The 19,035-nt window shown below is 42.3% G+C and overlaps 1 protein-coding gene across 1 annotated transcript in view; it reads left to right on the top strand.

Annotated features, from left to right (window-relative positions):
- LOC139471242 (GRB10-interacting GYF protein 2-like) overlaps positions 1-18,932 on the top strand; it is a 32,891-nt gene extending 13,959 nt beyond the window's left edge. Inside the window, exons 11-30 of the mRNA XM_071253540.1 lie at positions 531-645; positions 1,743-1,844; positions 2,709-2,773; positions 3,108-3,265; positions 3,947-4,150; positions 4,737-4,837; positions 5,281-5,381; positions 6,362-6,541; positions 6,714-6,956; positions 7,909-8,007; positions 8,956-9,045; positions 9,878-9,988; positions 10,263-10,357; positions 10,771-10,894; positions 12,024-12,202; positions 12,789-12,936; positions 14,219-14,315; positions 15,628-15,674; positions 16,506-16,628; positions 17,644-18,932. Of these exons, the coding sequence (XP_071109641.1) occupies positions 531-645; positions 1,743-1,844; positions 2,709-2,773; positions 3,108-3,265; positions 3,947-4,150; positions 4,737-4,837; positions 5,281-5,381; positions 6,362-6,541; positions 6,714-6,956; positions 7,909-8,007; positions 8,956-9,045; positions 9,878-9,988; positions 10,263-10,357; positions 10,771-10,894; positions 12,024-12,202; positions 12,789-12,936; positions 14,219-14,315; positions 15,628-15,674; positions 16,506-16,628; positions 17,644-17,844 (2,583 nt within the window). The 3' untranslated portion in view covers positions 17,845-18,932. The remainder of the gene's footprint in view (positions 1-530; positions 646-1,742; positions 1,845-2,708; positions 2,774-3,107; positions 3,266-3,946; positions 4,151-4,736; positions 4,838-5,280; positions 5,382-6,361; positions 6,542-6,713; positions 6,957-7,908; positions 8,008-8,955; positions 9,046-9,877; positions 9,989-10,262; positions 10,358-10,770; positions 10,895-12,023; positions 12,203-12,788; positions 12,937-14,218; positions 14,316-15,627; positions 15,675-16,505; positions 16,629-17,643) is intronic.
- The last annotated feature ends 103 nt before the right edge of the window (positions 18,933-19,035 follow it).

Consider the following 19,035-nt stretch of genomic DNA (forward strand, 5'->3'; position numbering starts at 1 on the left):
GTGGGCTTTGGTGCCAAAGTAATGTGGGTGTGATGTGGATTTGATGTGGTTAAACATGTGGTTTACGGAGGTTCCGGAGTAGAACTCGGAAACCATAAGACAAAACTTTACTAAATTTGGTACACACATTCACCGTATGGTGTATAAATGAATTTTATAAATTGGACTTGGTCCCTAAACTGAATGAAAGCAGTGGGTTCCATTTCTGGAGCAGAACATGAAAATTATTAGAGATATCTTTATGAAACTTGGTAAACACATTCAGCGTATGGTGTATATGTGCCTTTTGCTATTTATGATTCCCCCAAAATTGCCTTTTCTTTTATATGAATTTTATAAATTGGACTTGGTCCCGTAAACTGAATGAAAGCAGTGGGTTTCATTTCTGGAGCAGAACTTGAAAATTATTAGAGATATCTTTATGAAACTTTGTAAACACATTCACCATAAACTTTGTTGAGTGGAAGAAGGTTGATGATAATCATGGAAGGTAGAATTTCCATGAGATAAAAATGCTGTTTTCTGATCAGGATGAAGAGAACAGGTTACAGAGAGGTCCCATGGACCCTCGGACTCAAGGTGTCCCACTTAGTCATGAAGAGTCCCTCAAGTGGTTTTACAGGGATCCCCAAGGAGATGTCCAAGGTACACATATACCCACAAGGACATCACAAGGGACATGACATGAAACATATTTCTTTGGAGGCATTGTTAGAATATTTAGATTCTCTTGCCAAGGCCTAAAATAGTTATCTGAAGTCCAAGGTGTGGAACCTTAGCAAATGTTGAGTGGTATGGGTTAAATCCATGACTTTGAGCACCGGAGTAATGCCAGTCTGTTACTTTAGCCAATACCGTATTCGACGTAATAAGCGCCCAGGGCTTTCAAAATTAGAAATAGGGGGCTCTTATTAGAATATTATTTTGGTGACAAAAAAAGAGTTGAAAGATAAATTTTGTGGTTTATGCTGACAGCCTGAAATGTTTATGTACGACAGATATATTTTTCCAGGATTTAATTGCCCACAATTAAAGGTGCATATAACACACGAGTGCGTATTATACGCGAATAAATAAGTCTTGATCATTCGGAAGGGGGGCTAATTAGGATTGTTTTTTAGCCAATATATTAGCAAATATTGCCAGGATGCTTATTAGAGCGGGGCACTTATTATGTCGAATACAGTAGTTCAAATCTCCAGTAATAGTACTAGTAAAATGTCTTTTGGTCCTGAAAGCCTTGCTTAAGTCCATGTAATAACACTGAGATCTACTAAAAATGATGTCAAGTGAAAGTTTAGGGCTTGAATACTCAAAAGCTTTAGACACAGACTCTAATAACTTTTATTGTGTTATATATAATAAGGGGTCTCCTTTATCAGGAAAGATCCTAGTACCCTTGCTTGTCATATAAGGTGCCTAAAACAGAGTCAAGTTACCCCAATGTCTCCAAAGCAACCAGTCGGGCTCCGCTTGACAAAGTGACCTTAGCGCCATGTTGACTAACATATGGGAGTCTCCATTGCTGGTTTATCTCTTTGAGTTAGATGTTTTCCTGCTGCAATAATGTTTCCTTGAAGTTTCTGAGCTCTACCTAAACTTACCAGGCTCACAAACACTGGAGATGCAGTATATTACTAGTTTGTAAGATGAAGAGATAACATGTATTGTGTGCAGATCCTGAAATCAGATTTTACTCATCAACTCACTCACTCACTCACTCACTCACTCCACTTTTTCAGGTCCTTTTAACCCAGAGGAGATGGCCCAGTGGTTCAGTGCTGGTTACTTTACAATGAGTCTTCTGGTTAAAAGGGGATGTGATGAACGATTCCAGCAGTTAGGTACGTACAAGTTCCATCACCATGTTGTTCATGCTCATAAGGATGTTTAGGTGTGCCGGACCGCCTCCACGGTCTAGTGGTAGAGCGGCCGCCTGGAGAGCTGGAAGTCCTGGGTTCGATCCCCGGTTGTGTCATACCCAAAGACATTAAAAGATGGTACCAGTTGTTACCCTGTCTGGCGCTCGGCATTAAGGGTCTAAATTAAGGACTGGTCGGCTCGGAGTCAGTATGTTGTGTCTGAGAGGGGTATTCATGTTAAACTGCGGCATGGTATCTCAGTGTGCAAGCATTCTTAAATCAGCATCAGTCTGAACTAGTACAAGCAGCCACACCCACACCCACGTGCATGTACCTTTTTTAAGTGCAATAATCTTGGATGCGATGTTGACCCCATTTCACTTTGCCTTAACTGTGCCACTTGGAATGAAAGTGTGTCAACTAGATGTATACTATTGATCCATCTTTGAACTTTGAAGGTTAGATATGAAGCAGTTATAATTGAGAATGGGGGGGGGGGAGGGGGGGGATATGAGTATTTCATGCTTGTTTTAACTATGCCATTGCAAATTTAGCCTTTTAATATCCGAGTAAGTTGGAACCTTGTTTTAGGTCATTGTCATCGGCATATCAAGCTCTAAGACTGAAAAATACATTCTAAAGTAACATTCATCCAACTTATTCAACTTCCTTTATTAACGGAGAGATTTACAGTAAACTGTTATTGTTAGAAGCATAGTGGATACAGCCCAAGGACGTTAAAAGATGGTGCTTGTTGTTACCATGCCTGATGAACCGGATTTCGATTTCGTTGCGCAATTTTGATTGGGGACCCATTTCACCTCACTGTTATTTGTACGATTCCAGGAGAGCTGATCAAGAGATGGGGCCGAGTTCCATTCCTAGCTGGCCCAACACCACCTCCATTACTGGTAAGATGGACTTTCACATTCCTTGTGATGTTATCGTACATGTCAAAGTCAATATTTACTGAAAACAGTGAATAAACTATGAACATGGACTTTCACGTTCCTTGTGTTGTGATCATACATGTCAAAGTCAGTATTTAGCGAAAACAGTGAATAAACCATGATCAAAACAAATGGTGTATTTTAGTAATTTTTAGTGTCTTTGAACAATGTAGAAGGAAGAATTTATATATTTTCTTGAAAAGAAAAATATTCTACCCCTTTCAAGCTACAATATGTTAAAATATAAATCAATTTCCTCCTCCACATTCATTGTTACTCCATGTTTCATTGCCAGAACATCCCAGTAACAGCTGCCAATACTGAAGCCCCCGTAAAACAGACCCCGCCCCCACAGCAGCCAACGCCCACTCCTCCACCCCCTCAGGACCTGCTTGGAATCATACCTCAACAGTTTCTCCTTCAACAGCTCATGCAACAACAGATGCTCATGAGGTAAGGGGAGACCGAAATCTCACAGAGTACCAGGAATATTTGAATAACAGTTTTTGTTCTAGGGTAGAACCCCATGCTGGCTGATGAACTGTGTGGATCAAATAGGCAGTGTGTATTCCTGCACTCACGGCATGCTTCTTTGTTCAGCCCATTAACCGCTGTCCCAGGCTTCATTATCTTAGCAACCCATGCTTGTTGTAAAAGGTGACTACTGTTGTTAAGGATGACTGACCGAATCGGGTGGTCAGGCTCGCTGACTTGGTTGATGAATGTCATCGTATCCCAGATGCGTGGATCGATGCTCATGATGTCAATCATCAGATTTTCTGGTCCAGATTTGTATGTTTACAAATCGCCGTCATATAGCTGGAATATTGCTGATTGCGGCTTTAAACAACAAACAAACAAAACTGATATGATATCATAGCTCATACTCAGAAGCCTTAAGCCTATAAAATCTGAAATTTGAGTATTTCTTACCAGAATAGGAATGTTATATGTAACATTCCATCAACAATTGTGAAATTCTTTTAGGATTCAAACAGCTAAACCCAGGACTTGCAGTATAAAGTATTTATGTCCATTCTCAATATGTTTTGGTAGAGGAGTATAAGGAGGCAATAGTTTGCGTCTAAGGACCCTGAGGTGTTTCAAGTGCAAGATGAGTGTTGATTATTGCAGACAGATGCAGGTCCAGATGATGACACAGATGCAAGAACAGGATTCATTCAAGAACATGTCTCCACCACAGCAGCAACAGATGGTGATGCAGATGTTGATGCAGACACAACCTATGTTTATGCAGCAACTTCAGCAGCTACAACAACTACAGCAGCAACAACAACAACAGCAACAACAACAACAACAGAACAGGCTGTCCCCACAGTGAGTTGAATTAGTATTTGTGCTTTAAGACAGAAGTCTGGAGTCATACAGAAGTGCTATGTCGGCAGTAGGGGTATACCTAGGTCTTTGAGTCCGTGGTACTTTGAAATTAACCAATCAGCCATTGGAATATGAACCCTTTTGTACCAGAGAGAAATGTATGTTACATGCGAAATACAATCTACATTTTTCATTTGTTTTGTTGATTCAAGCAGCCCTACCTTGTAGTGTCCCCCAGGTCTGCAATGTCAGTTATTAACATATACAGTAAACTACGTTTATAACGAACACGCTTATAACGAACTGACCGATATAACAAACTTATTTTTAGTCCCGGCCATTTGTTGTATACATGCTGTATATATGCTTACAATGAACTACGGTTATTATGAACTAAAATTAGTGGTCCCTTTGAGTTTGTGATAATTGTAGTTTCCTGTATTCTCAATTTATATTTAGTATTGTGTGGTTGGAATATAGAGTGTGTCATTAAACAACAAACAAACAAAAAGACTGCCCATCCCAATAACGGGGTAGTGCTATGAGTCTGTGCAGAGATGATATGGAAGCTACCCCTGTGTTCCAGGCCGCAGACAGCAGAGGGCACCCCTACTACCTCCCACCCAGCATATCACATGCCCCAGCCTGGCCCTGCTGCAGAAGGGGAGGGGCACCCTCCAGGACAAGGTAAGTCCTCTAAAACCAGGTGTTGACCCGCTATTTAAGATCAAGGGCAAAAGTCAAAAGGACTCAAGGTTTCCATTTTAATTGGGTTATTACATTTTTCATTGGGTAATCTATATTTTTTCACTGATCTATTCATCACTCTATTGGGTTTTTCCCAAAATGAGTAAACATTTTTGATTTAATAAATGTAAATAACGGTTCTAAATATAGGCTTGACTCGGAAAGTAAATTAGCTCGTAATTGTGTTTCGGAAATTAGCTCCATTGTACGCATGCTGAAAACGCTTCATTGGGTATTTACACATGCTGTTTTTATAAATTGAGTTTTTCCTTTAATGCATGCGTTTCTTTACGCAAGTTAATTGAAAGTAATTGGTTTTTGAATATTTTGTTTGGTATTTTACGCCAATACGCTGCTTATCTGTAGCTCTGTGTATGTTGCAGTCGCTTGGTCTCAGCCCAGCAGTGTGTGGGACCTGGAGACGCCGCCCAGTGACATGTCACCCAACACTGTGAACCAGCAGCAACTGGAAAAACTGCAAGCTGTGAGTATTCCCCATATGTGTGTAGGGTCATGCTGTGTCTATCTTATAACTTGTAACTTTCAAAACTAGTCAGTTCTTGCTCAAAAATGCCATCAAAATGAGACCTGTTGAAGTGCTGCTATGGTTACTGCTTATGAAAATGTTCATCCTTTGATGCGTGACTTAGAATGTTGTTACAGTAGCCTCTGTTTAAACTACCATCCACTGTCAGTTTAGACAATTTGGTTTTCTTTGGGTTCCAGGTTGAAGTAATGGTATTTAACACTTTTTTGCCTGACAGACTTATCTCATGTTTAGACTGACTGTAGAATGTGTGGCCACTCATGTCAGCCTAGACAGTTAGACATATTTGCATGAGCCAGGTTTAATGATTTCTAATGGCAGAGTGTGCACCGGTAGTCCAGGGTACCGTTGTACAAAGCTATCTTAGCGCTAAGGTGATCGTAACTCCCATACCTAACACAGCCTTACGAAGTGCTAAGATTGTTTTGTACAACGGCACCCAGTTGTCTAAGGCTCTGCAGGTCACTGTGCAGAGTTATGTCCCTTAGTGTGCTGGTATCCCATGATTCACCCTGACTATGACCTTGGTTTGTCCGTACCATACCCTTGCTCTTGGGTTTCATAGGGTGGTCGGGTAGCCTAGTGGTTAAAGCGTTTGCTCGTCACGCCGAAGACCCAGGTTCAATTCCCGACATGGGTACAATGTGTGAAGCCCATTTCTGGTGTCCCCCACTATGATATTGCTGGAATATTGCTAAAAGCGGCATAAAACCATACTCACTCACTTGGGTTTCATGGGTTAACGGGGTAGACATTGAAGACCTGTATTCTTCCCATAGTACACTGACATGCTGTGATAGAACAGAAATACTGTTCAAAGTGTGTTAACCCATCTCACTGACACTGTTTTGGCGAATATTTGTCCACAAGGGCTCACCTTATCATCCAGTGTTGTAACCTTATTCTGTCTAAACCAGCAACAGAAAGCAGAAGAAATTCGCCGGAAGCAGGAGGAGGAAGAAGAAAGACGTCGTCAGATAGAGATGCAGAGAACTCAGGAAGAGCTGAAGAGACAGCAGGAGGAGATAGCCATAGAGAGGGAGAAGATGATACGAGAGAAGAAGGAGCTGGAGAGACAGAGACAGGTCGAGCTGAAGGTAGGCCAGCCTTGCTTGCACAAAGTAAGGCGAAGATATATGTATGAACAACTTCTTTATTACAATTAGGATATGGGTTCCTTGTGTTTGATGAAAAGGTCTGTTGTGTGAAACTCTGAGTTAAAATGTCTTAATAAAAATGGTTTGAAAAGAGTCCTTACTTTCCATATAGCGTATGGAAGAAATCCGTCGTCGGGAGGAAGAAGAAATGAGACGACAAATGGAGGAAGAACGTAAACGAGAAGAAGAGAGAATGCGAGAAGAGCAGCGTCGCCGAGAAGAAGAGCTTGTTGTCCAGAGAGAAGAAGAAGCTCGCAGGAAGCAGGAAGAAGAAAGGAAGAGAATGATAGAGGAAGAGAGGAGGCGACAAGAGGAGACGCACAGACAACAGCTGGAGGAAGAACACAAGAAACAGGTGGGTGCCTTTGTCCAACTGCCGGGTGAAACATCAAGCACTGATCTGTCGTCTTACAGTATTGTAATGACAACCTACTCCACCTTTTATTGGGGACTTTAGCACTGATCTGTCGTCTTACAGTATTGTAATGACAACCTATTCCACCTTTTATTGGGGACTTTAGCACTGATCTGTTGTCTTACAGTATTGTAATGACAACGTACTCCACCTTTTATTGGGGACTTTTTATCTTTCCCTGATACACAAAACTCATTCTCCTGAAATGTCAAGTGTATATTTAGATGGCACATATCTGATTATCTCTATCAAACATTGAGTGGTATATATCAGCACAATAGACCAGGCTTTAAACTGTTCGAGATGTGAAGCCCATTTCTGGTGTCCCCCGCCGTGATATTGTATGAATATTGCTACAAGCGGCATAAAACCATACTCACTCACTTTTACTGTTTTGAGAAGAATATGCTAGTTCCCAATTTTGATTAACTTTCCAATGGGTTGCCATGGATGAATAAGTCATCTGCACTTAGGGTTTATTTGTTGAATAATAATTGGAGATGACACTGGAAGACTGGTCGTGATCTTTGATGTAGGTGCAGATGGAGTTTTTATAGTAAGACATTTTCTTAAAAACTTTGAATATTCTTGAAAGTACAAAAAATATATGCCCCGTGAGCATTCCTGGTTGGGATAGGTCCCAAGCAATCTATGATGATTGTAAGAGGCGACCAAATGGATCGGGTGGTCAGACTTGGTGACTTGATTGATTGCCTGCCATGATGCCGTTGGTGTTGATAGTTGCTCCCAATATCGATGACATGATTGACTCTTCCAGACCGCCATCATTTCGCTGGAATATTGTGTGGTGTTAAACAACAAACAAAACAAACAACTTAAATGTGTTGAAAGTTAGTAAAAGTGTGTTATATGACGCTACTCTTGTGTGTAGGAGATGTTGCGGCAGCAGGAAGTACAGAGACAGCAGGAGGAGATGCAGCAGGAGCAGCAGCGGGAGGAGGAGCGACAGAGAGAGATGCTCAGACAACAGGTACTCCTCGGTGTTAGATCTCTCCTGGGGGGACTGGGTTAGATCTCTCCTGGGGGGTCTGGGTTAGATCTCTCCTCAGGGTCTGGGTTAGATCTCTCCTGGGGGGACTGGGTTAGATCTCTCCTGGGGGGACTGGGTTAGATCTCTCCTCGGGGGACTGGGTTAACACTGGTTGCCTGCTCTCTAGTGCTTGTTGAAGAGGCGACAATCAGATGGGGCCTCAGTGGCTTGGTTGATCGGGTAGCCCAGTTGTTAAAGCGTTTGTTCTGCTCGCCAAAGACCCAGTTTCAATTCCCGACATGGGTACAATGTGTGAAGCCCATTTCTGGTGATGCTGGAATATTGCTAAAAATGGTGGAAAATACCACGCACTCACTCACGAACGACGCGCTGCTCTGGGCTGAAGCTCATACTATAAGTCTGTGGTCTGTCTTGCCTTCACTCATTATTTACAGGCTGCAGCATTAAACAGCACTCACTCACTCACTCACTGACCAAGTGTATTGTCAATACTTCATGGGCTTTGTATACATCACAGACCTGTCGCCTGTGAATACATGACCACGTTGCGCTGTAGTAGTGATGTGGGTCTACTTTTAGTCAAGTAAAGAAATGAGTCTGTTTATGACTTATGGCAGTCAAACGAACCCTCCTCCATGTCTTCACTGTTTGTGATCCCTGTGTGTTTTTATTTATCAAACTGTTGATGTATTGCAATTGTTTGTCCTACGATTGTACTGTCTATAAGAATAAGGTTGATGGTATTGTTGATAGTGTTTAAAAAAGACAATAGTTTCAATAGTTTTGCATTGGAAAACTTTTAGTCAAATTTCAAACCTATGTGTTGATAAGCAAGGATTATGACAGCGTCAGATTGGATGTTTAGAAAATTACGAGTATTGACAAAGTCTTTAAGCATAATTTATATTTGGTTACTTTTTGTTGTAGGAGATGCAGCGTCAGGAACAACAGAAACTTCAGCAAGAGGCGCTAAGACGTCTCCAGCAACAACAACAAGAACAGTTGGCTCGAATGCAGGTACGCGAACGGATACCATATAAGATACTTTGGAGTCACCTGACTGATCAGAGCTTATAGTAATTCACAGGAAATTTGGATACAAGTTTTACTTGCTATCCCTGTGTGGACCCGTGAAGATGCGGGTTAGAATCGGCCTTCATGCTCGTCATAACAGGCGACTATGCTTGTTGTAAGAGGCAACTCACAGGATTGGGTAGTCAGACTCACTGTCTTGGTTGATGCATGTCACCAAATCCCAGTTGCGTGGATCGATGCTCATGATATCAATCACTAGAATGTCTGGTCCAGACTCGATTATTTACAGACCGCCTTCATCTAGCTGGAATATTGCTGAGAGCGGCGTTAAACAACAAACAGACAGACAAATATCCCTGTGTGGAGCCTGTCTGGGTTAAGATCCCCAGTGCCACATGCTTGTTGTTAAAAATAACAATGTTGTCAGGCTTTTTGATTTAATGGATTGTATGTTACCACACCCTGATGGTATAGAACGTTGCTCATGCTTTCAGTCGGGGCGGTTGCGTAGCCTAGTGGTTAAAGCGTTAGCTCGTCATGCCGAAGAACCGGGTTTGATTCCCGACATGGGTACAATGTGTGAAGCCCATTTCTGGTGTCCCCCGCTGGGATATTGCTGGAATATTGCAAAAGCGGCGTAAAACCATACTCACTCACTCATGGTTTCAGTCACTGGTTTGCCTGGTCCAGACTGATTATATACAAGTCACCATGTTATAGTAGGAGTGCTACTGACTGCAGTGTAATATGATGGACAAACACTGGAGATTGCTTGAAATGTTGACTTGATTTTGATTTGCCTGTTTTGTGTCAGCTTCCTGCCACTGCGCAGTGGGCGAGTCAGCTGCAGCAGAGGGAGGCGAACGAAGGGAAGTCCCTGGCAGAGATACAGCAGGAGGAGGAGAGACAGATGCAGGAGAGAGAAGTGAGTTGACCAGTGGTGGCTGATAGAATGGGAGTGTTATTTGTGGGGAATTGGTAGGATGTCGGTATTTAAGGATGACTGTGTGAGGAAGGACTGGAAATTAGTCAATGGCATTGAGGGCAAGTGACAGATAGTGATGGATTGAAATGTTGGAAGTAATGGTTACTTAATACTGTCTCCAACAAAGACTTCATGATATAATTTGATTGTCTAGGTGGCATATCTGTAAGGAAATTCTGAATTTTATTTTATGACATTTATTTTTATGTTTCAGCGCCAACTTGAGATTCAGAGGCAGCAAATGTTTGCCATCCAACAACAGCAGCAGCAGCAACAACAGCAACAGCAGAAGTCATGGGGAGCACAAATGTAAGTCGCCCCCTTCTCAACACCCAGTATGTATAGAAATTGTGCAAAACCACACTGTTAAAAAACACAGCCAGCATATTCACCAGCCCTCCTTCGTTGGGCCATTAATAAGTCCTCAGGCTTCTGCAAATGATAATGCCCTGGAAAATAGGGCTACCCTTATATTATTCCCCTTGTCAGTGAATCAGTGTGCATGTGATTTTCATTCTCATCTCCCTGGGGAGTATACTACCCAAGCACAAGGCACAAGGCTAATAGTCACATTACATCTCATCACCATCTCATCACCCCTGGGTTGTCAGCACCATCCCCATTCTCGTTGGTTCCACAGAGTGTTCCTGCTACCTCTGTCTCTTATTTCATGGCCTGAGTATCTGAGAGATCCTCCACTGTATGATGTAACACTGTTACAGGACGGTGAACCAGGCTGCAACGAACACACTGAAGTCACTGCTGGACATACAGGAGGAACAGAAAGCCAAACAGTCAGACCAAAACAAGAAGAAAGCCAAACAAGTTCAGCCCACTCCGCCCAAGGTATGCAGCATCACAATCCACATGGTACTGTACCTCTAGAGAGACAGGTCTGAATAGGTCACTACCTCCTAGAGAGACAGGTCTGAATAGGTCACTAGTACTCTGTTTGTCCTAAGATACGACTTAGATGACAGTCCGATGTGTGACATGGCTGTATGTCCTGTGATATCTTGTTGTTTGTTTGTTGTTAAACACCTCACTCAACAATATTCAAGCCATATGACGGAGGTCTGTAAATAATCGAGTCTGGACCAGACATTCCAGTGATTAACATCATTAACATAGATCCACGCAATTGGGATATGATGACATGCACTTGTGAAGATCAGGGGTAGAATAGGTCTTCAGCAACCCATGCTATAATCGAGTCTGGACCAGACAATCCAGTGATTGACATCATGAACATAGATCCAAGCAATTGGGATACGATTACGTGCACCTGAATAGGTCTTCAGCGACCCATGCTTGCCATAGGGGCGACAAACGGGATCGGGTGATAAGGCTCGCTGACTTTGGTAATTGCGTAGATTGATGCTCATGATATAAAAAAACGGATTCACTGGATTGTCTGGTTCAGACTCGATTATCAACAGACCACCATTATATAACTGGAATATTGCTGAGTGCAGCGTTAAACAACACACAAACAAACGATGACATGCATCAACTAACCTGACCAACTGATCCCGTTAGTCGCCTACGACAAGCATAGTCGCCTTTTACGGTAGGCATGGGTTGCTGAAGGTTCACTCATCAGTATTAAATTACCCAAATGGACCCAAGCAGGGCTAGACATTAGCTCTAGCCCACTAGCCATGGTCAGTTACATTAATGCTAAAGGCATCCTTAGGGCTGGTAGAATTTCAAACATTTTGGGAATGTTCCTCCATGTCACTATTTGGGCTAGTAGACTTTCAAAGTATAATTCTATCCCTGTAAGGGAGTTTAAAAATTTTGGAAACCCAAAGAAAACTATCAGAACCCAAAGTTAATGATAACATGGCGAAAAGAAAATGTCCAAAAGAATGCTGGAGCCCTGAATAATACCCTCAGGACTGAAGAGAAGTTAAAGAAAATGAAACGAGTTTGTTTGTCAGATGATACTGAGACCTGCTTCCTCTCTCCCCAGAATACAGCTGCCACCATGGCTACACCTAGCATGTGGAGCAACGTGGCCAGCAATGGTGCCCAGTCCACGGGGTGGGGCGGGAACGCTGTGTGGAAGACGGACAAGGCAGGGGGGGGCCTGGGGTTCTGGGATGAGGCTGTGATATCTTCAGGAAGGGCAGCAACCAAAGAGAAAGAAAGGTTGGTGAGAAATAGCAGCTCCTGATGGTGCTTACAGAATGATAGAAGCACAAGACAAATGTATGTGTACTTAATGACCTAGAGGCGGTGGGGTAGCCTAGTGGTTAAAGCGTTTGCTCGCTACGCTGAAGGCCCCAGTTCGATTCCCCACATGGGTACAATGTGTGAAGCCCATTTCTGGTGTCCCCGGATGTAATATTGCTGGAATATTGCTAAAAGCGGCATAAGACCATACTCCTTCCTTACTTAATGACCTGAGCCCCAAGTCAAATGTTTGTAGTGCTACGACTATCGACTACCGTACGTCTATAGGATTTACCAAAAACTCACAACTGTGGATTGGGGACCTGTATGTTGATCTAGGGGTGTAGATCACTTCATGGATGTGAGCGAGTGTATTCAATAATTTTGATGTGAATCTGACCAACAAAACAATCCTCTATTTCTACATTTTTGTTTCATTCTTTGAACATAACAAAACCATAAACCCTGCCCAGTTTTGACGATAGGTCTCTTCAGTTGTTTAGTGTGTGGAGGTATGTGTATTCATTTTCCATGTGTCTCACTCAAGTCCACACTTTTTCAGTGGTGAGTTTCCTGCGTTAGGGGGCAAGAAACGAAACCAACAAAACAATAATGCAACGACTAATGCATCTGCAGCTGCAGCGGCAGCAGCAGCAGCTGCCGCCGCTACTGCAAACCGCAACAGACAGACAAAACCAAAGAAAGAGGAGGTAAGCAAAATATTCCCACACTACACCAGTCGTGATGTCACTTCTCTGGCTGAAGGTTTAGGTGTTCAAAGTACTCCGCCTCACATGTAAGAGACCGCATGGCCTAACACCACCATTGATCATCAAGTCCCTGGCTGAGGACAAGTCCCTGGGTCATGGGGCTCAGAAAATCAACACCCTTATCAATTAAACACTACAAACTCACAAAATATGAAAAATCATTCAGTCTTGCCTCCCCCGAATTGTGAAACTGACTACCTATGAGCATTAAACTTTGGACATGTTCAAATCTCAGCTAATCTGAGTATTATATGTGCAAACACTAGCACTTTGAGCATTCACACCGTGTATGAAGGCTAGCACTTTATATTTACATCTTCACTGTAATCTTCTCCTGTCTATAATGATCCACAAAGTCTAGTTTCTCTTCAAGAGATATGGGGGCAGTTGGGTAGCCTAGTGGTTAAAGCGTTCGTTCGTTCGTCACGCCGAAGACGTGGGTTCGATTCCTAACATGGGTACAATGTGTGAAGCCCATTTCTGGTGTCTCCAGCCCTGATATTGCTAAAAGTGGCGTAAAACCATACTCACTCACTCACTCACTCAAGAGATCTGAGGGGCACAGGTGCACAACTTGTTGCGCTGATTGTCTGCTGGAATCCATATTAGGACCCATTGTGTTCATGGTGTTCTAAGTGACTTTAAGCATAGCTCAATCACACTACAGGCCTCTCTAGTGAGGTAGCCTTGTGGTTAAAGCGTTCGCTCATCATGCCGAAGACCCTGGTTCGATTCCTGACATGGGTACAATGTGTGAAGCCCATTATTGGTGTCCCCCGCCATGATACTGCTGGAATACTGCTAAAAGCGGCATAAAACCATACCCACTCACTCAAGACATCTGTAGTGGGTAGCCTAGTGGTTAAAGGGTGCGCTCATCACGCTAAAGACCCGGGTTCGAATTCCCACATGAGTAGAATGTATGAAGTCCATTTCTGGTGTCTCCCACCGTGATATTGCTGGAATATTTCTAAAAGAAGCGTAAAGCCATCTCAATCACTCAAGGCGTTTGTATAAGAAAGCAGTTTGACCCTCTCCACGAAGTGTACATTAGTTTCTGATGTACTTAGCGGAAGTGCAAGAAATTTCAAATGTATTTGTACATCTATACATTTGATATCACAGAAATTTGAATATTTTGTGCATTTTATTCTGATCCTGATATGGTTTTATTATGGTTATTGTTAATGTTGTTTGATATGAGAAATAATTTGTGTTGCAGGATGCTGTGCACAAGATGTTTCAGCTAGCAAGGCCTGTTGACGATTTCACTCAGTGGTGTGAGAAGGCACTCGCAGGACTCGCATCATCAGTGGATGGTAGGTCATGTGAAAACTTGCCTATGGTAATCTGGGGAGTGGGTGACATGGGAGTTACGTCCCTTTGTCATGTCAGGATCCGCTAATTGCAGGCTCATATTCCAGGTCCACCTTGAATCTGATCCCTGCTCATGGCTTTTACCGAAGCGGGACACATCTACTTTCTGTGTCTTTTGCTCTTTTCCTCACGCTTTCAGTTGACATGACATTATTTAAGTGAACTGCTGGTGAAACTGAAAGCAATAAAAAATACACCTCACTCTTAAAGATGGGGCGGTGGGGTAGCCCACTGGTTAAGGCGATCGCTCTTCACACTGAATAACCGGGTTCGATTTCCCCACATGGGAACTGTATGTGAAGCCCAATTCTGGTGTCTCCCGCTGTGATATTGCTGGAATATTGCTTAAAGTGGCTTTAAACCACTCCCTCACTCACTCACTCACTCACTCACTCACTCACTCACTCTGGTATAAAGCAAGGCAATTCACTGTAGAGGATAATGTTATAAAGGGTTCATATACCAGGTTCACCTCTGACATCATCTATGCTGGTATCTTTCATTGAGATTATAAATGTCTACTGCCTGTATCTCGTCATTCAAAGTCATTTTTCTCTGTCACATTTTTAATCGTAGAATATGTGTTAATTTAACTGTGGCTAAATTTGACAATAATCACCAACACTTGAAGGGATGGTGTAAATCTGGCTGGGGTCCATGCAGGTAGCAAAGGTACTGTAAGTCCCCATGGACCCCAGCATGGGGATCCACCTTCAGCTGCTGTATCGTTACATATAGTGATATCTGAAGGGATGGGGTAAATCTGGCTGGGGTCCATGCAGGTAGCAAAGGTACTGTAAGTCCCCATGGACCCCAGCATGGGGATCCACCTTCAGCTGCTGTATCGTTACATATAGTGATATCTGTTTTTGGTTGTATGCTAGTTTTAAATATTAATCTGTGATCGTCCAGTTATTTTACTGTACATCGATTTAATCTAAATATATGTATTCTTAACGTATAACTTCTCTTCGCGATATGGCTGAAATATTGCTGATGTGACGTTAAATATTAACTCACTCACTCACTCACTCATTGTTCTTTCCCTTCCTCTTTCACTTATGACTGGAATCATGTTCACTCTCTTAGTTTCAATTTCGGGTTTGAATTGTGAGAAGTATGAACAAAACCAGACTGGAATCCCCTCCGAAGTTCTTGTAACGAGCAACTTGTAGGATCTGTTGCTTACAATGAAGGATGTGTTTTGGAATATCACTTTGTTACAGATGTTTATTCAACAATTCTATTTTTCAGTTCCAACATTCATTGCCTTTCTGCAAGAGGTTGATTCTCCATATGAGGTAGGAATTGTGGTCTGTTATCATAAATAAATATTAAAGAAGTTGACATCCATAAGTTCTCTTCCTTATGTGTATCACTTCTAAATGCCTTTCAAAGACTTGATCCAACATCAAGATGGAGACGATGAAGTATCATTCACCTGATGAAGGAGTAAGCATGTTCTCCGAAATGTTGTGTTCCTCATGATAAAAAGTTGACATCCATACATTCTCTTCCCTATTATCATAAACATTGATACAAGTCCTACTTTGTATCCGTTACCATGGTTACTGGTGCATGGTGGGATCAGCTGCTTGGATCCACCAGGTCCTACAAATCTCTGTATTGTGATGCGATGACTTGATTATTTAGAGGCCGCCATGATAGAGCTGGTATATTGAGTGTGTTAAACAACATACGGACATTCATTAGGTTAAGTATTTGCCATGTGACTGAAATAGTATTCCTGGGGATGTTGAACCCAACTCTCTCACAATGTCCATGCTTGCCGTAAAAGGTGACTATGCTTGTCGTAAGAAGCGACTAACAGGTTAGGGTGGTCAGGCTTGCTGACTTGGCTGATGCGTGTCATTGTATCCCAACTGTGTGGATTGATGCTCATGATGTCAATCACTGGATTGTCTGGTTCAGACTTGATTATTTACAGACCTGTCTATAGCTGAAATATTGCTGATTGCAGCATTAAACACTCACAATGTGTGTCTATTCTTGTTTCATTAATTAAGGTCTGATTTGGTATGAGACTCAATTTGGCAGACAACTCCTGTTATGACAGATCTAAGTCTCTGAATGAATCACTTGTATATAATGTTAGGTATTTTGTGCCACAGGTCCATGATTATGTGAGGTCGTACCTGGGTGAGTCTGGTGCTGCAAAGGAGTTTGGTCGGCAGTTCCTGGAGAAACGGAGCCAGTATAAGCAGAAGGCCAGACTAGAGAGACAACAGGAGGAGGTGGGTACCTGGCTTGTAGCTCTGACACCAGGGGGTTGGGGGGTGGGGGGAGTACCTGGCTTGTAGCACTGACACCAGGAGGGGGTGGAGAGGGTGGAGAGGGGTACCAGGGATGTATCTGACACTAGGAGGAGGTGGGTACCTGGCTTGTAGCTCTGACACCAGGAGGGGGTGGGGAGGGGGGTAAAGAGAAGAGCATTTTGTTACAGGACAGTATTATACCTGTTATCTACAGGACAGTACTATACCTGTTATTTACAGGACAGTATCATACCTGTTATTTACAGGACAGTATTATACCTGTTATTTACAGGACAGTATGATACCTGTTATTTACAGGACAGTATTATACCTGTTATTTACAGGACAGTATTATACCTGTTATTTACAGGACAGTATTATACCTGTTATTTACAGGACAGTGTTATACCTGTTATTTACAGGACAGTATCATACCTGTTATTTACAGGACAGTATCATACCTGTTATTTACAGGACAGTATTATACCTGTTATTTACAGGACAGTATGATACCTGTTATTTACAGGACAGTATCATACCTGTTATTTACAGGACAATATCATACCTGTTATTTACAGGACAGTATCATACCTGTTATTTACAGGACAGTATCATACCTGTTATTTACAGGACAATATCATACCTGTTATTTACAGGACAGTATCATACCTGTTATTTACAGGACAGTATCATACCTGTTATTTACAGGACAGTATTATACCTGTTATTTACAGGACAGTGTTATACCTGTTATTTACAGGACAGTATTATACCTGTTATTTACAGGACAGTGTTATACCTGTTATTCACAGGACAGTGTTATACCTGTTATTCACAGGACAGTATTATACCTGTTATTTGCAGGACAGTATTATACCTGTTATTTACAGGACAGTATTATACCTGTTATTTACAGGACAGTGTTATACCTGTTATTTACAGGACAGTGTTATATCTGTTATTTACAGGACAGTATTATACCTGTTATTTACAGGACAGTATTTGGGGCCCAGCACCTGCAGTCAACCCGAAGGAGGTCCGGTCCAGCAACAACAATGATGCTGAGTCGGCAGCCCGCAACAAGAACAAGAAGAAGAAGGGCAAGATGCAGAAGATTGACAAGAGCATCCTTGGCTTCACGGTCCATGCCGACCCCACACGGGTCAACGCTGGCGAGATCGAGAACGTGGACTGAACATTGGTGCTATGAAATGTGGTCTTTCCTTTACTTTCTGTTGCCGAGATTGTTGCAATGTTGGACCTGCTGTTTGCAAAGCTGGACACAGCCCAGTCAAGATTTGAGATGATATCCTCATTGCTTGTTACTTGCAACATTGTCCTCCAGATTTCAGTCTTGGCACAGATATTGAACGAGAATGGTGACTAACTGGTGTGCTAGTATATAGTGGATTGATTCAGATGACGCCAACTCCAATGCTGGTGCCTCAACAACTGATTGGCTGATGTGACTGTTCAGCAACAGACTTCTGTACCCCATTGAAAGTAGATCGGGTGGACACCACTGACTATCTGCCTGTTGGTGATGGAATATGCTTGGTGAAGGATGGACCCGGTCAGGATTCCTCCAACGCTGTGATCGGGTGGTCCCAGCCAACACATAGTCCAAACCTGAAGCAAATATCTGTGATACTAAATACTATTTTCCATCGTCAGAGGCTGCTGCACAACAGGGAAAGTAACAAGGAGGAAAGAGATCTGAAGAAAGTCGATAGTTGAAGACGACGTTGGTGCGTCATGGACCGCTTCTGCTGCTTGGTGAGACGCAACATGACAGCGATGATGCAACTCCAGGCCTCTCTTTGCCATATGTCCTGGAGGCGGCCAGTGTCCCATGTCAATACATTCTTTCTTCAATCTAATATTGAGAAGGTGCTTGTGCCTTTGTTATTTTAATTGCGTGTTAGTATTTAGTGAAAATATTGTTCCGGAGAAAACAAGTACTTAAGCACGATGAATTTTAATTGAATTTGTCAGGGATCACAATGTTAAGTCTTTATGAAGCCCAGGATAACCTGAATATTTTCTGCATTTCTTAACATACTTTTATTGTTATCGCATAATTATCCAAAACGGATACTTGGCTTTTATACAGGTTCTCTGCTTCACATAAGTTGACCGAAGTGAGATTTGTTGTTTTTTAATTATTATGTAGTTACCAGTAAAACACAATTTAAACTTTAGGCTTTGCTATTCAGAGAGATTATTCTCTGTTCCATCAAGCTGCTGTCATAGCAATAACCTGACTTAATTCAATCCAACATATTGCACTGAATTTAACGATTTAGATATTTATGTAACAATGTTATACTTGAATGAATTTGGGTGTTACGTGAATGAAATCCCATCAGTAATAGCTTAACGCAGT

This window comes from Haliotis cracherodii, unplaced genomic scaffold (assembly GCF_022045235.1).
Source record: "Haliotis cracherodii isolate W230 unplaced genomic scaffold, xgHalCrac1.p SCAF_22, whole genome shotgun sequence".
Classification (NCBI taxonomy): domain Eukaryota; kingdom Metazoa; phylum Mollusca; class Gastropoda; order Lepetellida; family Haliotidae; genus Haliotis; species Haliotis cracherodii.